Raw genomic sequence first — 5,000 nt, 5'->3', positions numbered from 1 at the left:
AGGTGTCCAGATGGAGAAAGTACACTTATGAGTGAAAATGAAACCTTTTCACAAAGAAAGTACTGGGCATGTACAGCCCTCATTGTACGATCATCCCCAAGCCCACTGTCTGATGACCGTGAACAGGAATGTCTCTTAATTCTGCCTGTAAAAGGCATGTTTATTTTTATTTTGGCCGTCGTGTACTTCTTTTTAAATCACTTATTATTATTTTATAAAAGTTTAAGGTAAACTCCATACACAATAAAATGATAAGGCAATAAAATATGTAAAAGTTATACGGTGCATTAATAATTGTATTTTTTAGAACATACTAACCACATCATGCTTCTACTGATTTAAAGTATTCATTGGTACTCTTCAAATGAAACTTTTTAATTGTTAATCAAAACATAATATCAAATTAGCTATTTTTTAACAGTATAATATAGGTAATACTAGTAAAAAAACGTGTTTTTAATTTTTTAAAAAAATTCTGATTACAATATCACAAAGCAATTAGCTTTTTATTTCACAAACATTACTACATTTTCTTTTAAAAATTGTAGTTTCATTAATATTCTGCTTTTGGCTTATCAACATGCAGTACATTTCTTTTCTTGACAATGTCTGTAGCAGGAAAGAGTTTTTTTTTCTATCTATACCCAAGAGAATGCATACAAGTAAATGGTATCATGCCTCAAGCTATCTGAGCTTGCTGATGTTTGGTTGATTGCATTAACCTCTAGATGTGAAAAAAAGGTTTGTCTAATTGTTCGTTTCACTTGGTTTTCAAGTTGTTTCTGCTCTCGTGAGTATATTTTGATATTTGTTGTACTCTTTAGTTTTATTACTCCTTTTGTATTATTAAATATGTTCCTAAGACCTGCTCACAAAACACATTTCTTCCATTTTGAAAATGTAATGGCTCTGTAAGAAAAAAAAACGCAGCCATTCGCGTCAGAATGACATAACTGGAGAACATGCATCAGTGCATTAGTCAAGAATTGCTATTGTCTGCTATTAAAACTTAACTAACCAAAGGAACTATATGGGCCAGTATTCAGGCTTTTAGTGTGTGACACCAAGGACCTTTCTTTCTTTTTTCAATAAAGCTCCATTTCTGATTTCAAATGAAACATTTGGTCTGTACCACATTTGCAGATTAAGTATTGCTATACGCCAATATGTTTGAGCCTATGACTTCCCATTTCTACATTCTCACCAAGGCTTAAAACAAAACAGCACTGTAAAACACAACCCCACTATCCCTTTCTCTGTCCTCAGTTTAGTAAACATGAAACAGTGACACATTTGACATCACTGATAAGGGAGAGACATTCCTTACATACACATTTCTGAAATCCACAATACATAAATTTTTAATACTCCTTCCTTCTCTGCTCCATTAAAAAAGATGGAAAGGCAAAGATTTTAAAGTAATTAATGATACTGTTAGCTGCTAAATATTAATAGGAACAGTCTTGCATAAAATATAACATATAAACCCCGCCAATGCAGACATAGGAGTAATTAAATCTGAATCTGTAATTACTCCTATTTAATGGCTATAACTGCTATCCGAGTTATAAGTCACTTAAAACTTTAAGGTTTCATAAAACATAGGGCAGTTTCCAACTGTTTGTTTTTTAAATGTGTTTTATTATTTTTTGGTTCTCAAAGAAAACATCTACCAGCTTTGTCTTTGTAAAGAACTGTTGAAAGCAAAATGTGCAGCACCCAAAAGTTATTGTTTATGCTGTAATACGTAATACTGTCACTATATAATGGGTTATTAAGAACTTATCCAGTAAGAGATGGTAAGAGATGATTTTGTGGAACTTTAAATATATAACCTGAGAATGTTACAGAAACAATTCTCAAAACAAGTTTTGGATAGTAAGGACACAGATAATACACATACGTTTCATGAATGCGAAAATAATATATATAGTAAAAAAAAAACATGCATTCTTCTCCAGTGTTCACAGTGTAAGGAAAGGCACATGAAGTCACTCACAAGTGAGCCTGGGGAGAGTAACCCGGACTGCTGTTCCCATTGCTGTCAAGGTGGTCTAGTGAACCATTGAGGTCTTCATGAGCTGCTTGCAACAAGCCAGTGGAGCTGGTGTTTATCAAACCTGGGTTACCAAGCAATGGTAAACTACTTTCCGCTAATGCGGCCTACAAGAAATACACAGAGCACAACAGATTAGAAAATCACCCAGCGGCACACATGTGAACCATTTCCATCTCACAGTGATCACATGCATGATCACTGCTCTTCTTTTCTGAGGTTCTGTTGTAATTTTCAAAATACATAAATGAGCATAGCACATTGAGCAAACATAGCACATCACAAGAAGGCTTTACTTTCTGTTATTTATTTTGTGAAGTGAAATGTGTTGTAGTAAAGCTTTTTTTCAAACTGTTCCAGAAGTATCAGAATCAGCACCATCTACCTCTGCTGAGATCCAGAACTGCTTGACACAATCATCTTCATTGTAACCCTTTTCTTTTGATTCCATGTTTTGTTAAGAAATATTAGCCAGATATTCACCTACGTTGTCTGCAAATTAGGTCAGTGTGGTTAAAAGTTCATGCATTTAGGTTATAGGGCACATTCATATTTTACAAGGTGGGGAAAAATATGACTTTTTTATGACTATTTTAATGCTACAACAAAAACAATATCCCAAAAAATTGACAACACAGAATAAGATCAACTTTTAGGTTTCAAAGTTAGCAGCAATGTCATTCAACATCAGTCATAACTTCTAAGTGGGTTGTCAACTGAAGAGTTTAACCCCACGTGGCACTGTACTTTGTGGTTTTCATCTAGTCTACGGATCTACAATTTACACTTAAAAAAACTTCATGACTATTAAAATGACCAAAACTTTACCTTAAAATAAAATGTCCTGACATTTTGCCTCTTGTGCATAAAAATTATATACAGTAATTAAATTTTAAAGTTTTTGCCATGAGCGCCTCGCTCACTAACACTATGATGTGAAATCATTTATGACAGCTTAGATAAATATTAATGCATATCCACTTGCATTTGCAGAGGCTGCTATCAATCTAACATTTGAAGTTGGGCTGGAGGTTCCAGTCTCTGCCACAGGGTGTCCTTCTCGCTTCTTTCACGTATGAAAAAGCAGAAGGAGTCTCAAAGAACTGGCCTCCCAGTATGATTAACTTATCATTTACTGAAGCGCTCTCCCAAGTTTTAAAACATTTGTTAAATATCTGTTTTGGCTTATTCAAAGATTACCATCAAAATAAATTGTAAAAAAGCTGACAGCATTCATAAACTGTGAATTACATTTTAGTTTTTTTTTTCTGCAAAATGCCGCGGTCCGTTTCGGCAATGTTAAAAAAACAACATTTCATTTCACATTGTGGATACAAAATTGTGATTTCATGGCATTTAATGTTACTGTATTTTTTTTACTTCATGTTAAACCACAAAGCAGTAAATGAAAAATACATGCAGTAGGTGCCTTCAAAATTTGGTTTCACCCGTTTAAAATTTACCTGTAAGCTTGCGTTAAGAGCTGCTCCATAACCCAGGCTAGTTGGCAGATTTTTAACTAGTGTTGGGCTCCTGCAAATGTACACAGAATAATTGAAAATAATTGGAAAAATGAAATATTCATTCCTTCTTAGAAGTGATTTAAGCCACATTCCTCAAAAATGTACAATTACACCATTCAAACACATACACTACAAATGCACCTTATTTTAGAAGCAGACAAAAAAGGTACTTAAGATGTACAGTAATAAGCAAGTGCATTGACATATACTACAACATTTATTTTAAACTTTTTTGAAAAACAGTTTCTCCATTCTATAATAGGATTTTATTTCTGTGACACCTGTGAAGTCTGACTAATTATGTATACACTCTATTACTCCATCCTTAAAAATGACATTATTATTCGCAAATACTCAGCCATTGACAATTCCAACACGAGCTTAAAACTGTGGTACATATGTAGGGTTGAGATACAAAGCCAGGTGTAGAGAAAGGGAATTAACAAAATAAGGCGGACTCAAATTATACATCATATACTGGATGAAAGAGGGGCTGCAATATGATGAAACAAAACCATAATCCTATACAACACCGAAACTTGTATGAATATACAACTTGAAAAAGGAGAAGCGATCCTTTATTTTTGCCTTCACACTGTGCTTTGACTTTCTGTCCTGAAAATTCCTTTTGTCTGTTTCCTCCTTCAGTTTAAAATCCCATTAAAAAACATGCAGCTGGCCTGGGATGAGCAAGGCTGATGGATCTGGGTGATAGGCAGGGAATGCACAGCGACAGCAGAACATACCCCGTTATCTTCTGTGACCTCCGCTTTTGGTATTCTACTTCATCCACTGTCCATACTGCCCCCTTCACATTTTCTACTCGAACAAAACACTTGTGCAGGCTTAGATTATGACGAACGGCGTTCTAAAGAAAAAAAAGAGAGGAAAAGGACTTTTTGAAATCAATCGTCTTGCCAAAAACACTGAAGACATACCGTTTTTAAAATTAGACTTCTGTAACAACCACGCATTTTTTACTTTTAGAGTTGGAACTTTCTTTTTTAAGTTTCAGTTATATATTTCAATAGTTAAAGTAGAATTTAAGATAAAAAGAATATCTATAATGGGATATTTTATGTTCTATCCTAAACGCTTATCTATAGTGTCATTTTAAGACATTTGCATAAGTACTCTACTTTAAAAGATATTAAAACAACAAAGTGTTAATCTATATCTGAATTACGAACTGTCTATGATAACAGAACCCCTTAATGCTATTTTAATAACAGCAGTGTCAGAACCTCCCTCTCGTTGCATTGGCCTAAACTGCAATATCTTCACAAATTACAGTATCTTTGAAAATGCCAGAACAATTAGGTCAGCTCTGTCGTGTCCCCGGTGAAGCACGTTCAGATAAGGGCAGTGGTGTTTAAAATTTCCAAAGGAACTGCTTCTGTTTCCATTATGGGAATCCCTGA

The 5,000-nt window shown here is 34.2% G+C and overlaps 1 protein-coding gene across 10 annotated transcripts in view; it reads right to left on the bottom strand.

Moving 5' to 3' along the window:
- The window catches only part of foxp2 (forkhead box P2), a 187,099-nt gene that overhangs the window by 6,167 nt on the left and 175,932 nt on the right, over nucleotides 1–5,000 (bottom strand). For all 10 annotated transcript variants that reach the window (XM_015352618.2, XM_015352619.2, XM_015352625.2 and 7 more), the window contains 3 exons: nucleotides 4,326–4,447; nucleotides 3,520–3,589; nucleotides 2,000–2,163 (listed from right to left, as the gene is read on the bottom strand). In XM_015352618.2, coding sequence (XP_015208104.1) covers nucleotides 2,000–2,163; nucleotides 3,520–3,589; nucleotides 4,326–4,447 — 356 coding nt within the window. The remainder of the gene's footprint in view (nucleotides 1–1,999; nucleotides 2,164–3,519; nucleotides 3,590–4,325; nucleotides 4,448–5,000) is intronic.

This window comes from Lepisosteus oculatus, chromosome 7 (genome assembly GCF_040954835.1).
Source record: "Lepisosteus oculatus isolate fLepOcu1 chromosome 7, fLepOcu1.hap2, whole genome shotgun sequence".
NCBI classification, from domain to species: Eukaryota; Metazoa; Chordata; class Actinopteri; order Semionotiformes; family Lepisosteidae; genus Lepisosteus; species Lepisosteus oculatus.
The sequence above is the reverse complement of the archived record's forward strand: the minus strand, read 5'-3'. Positions and strand labels throughout refer to the sequence as shown.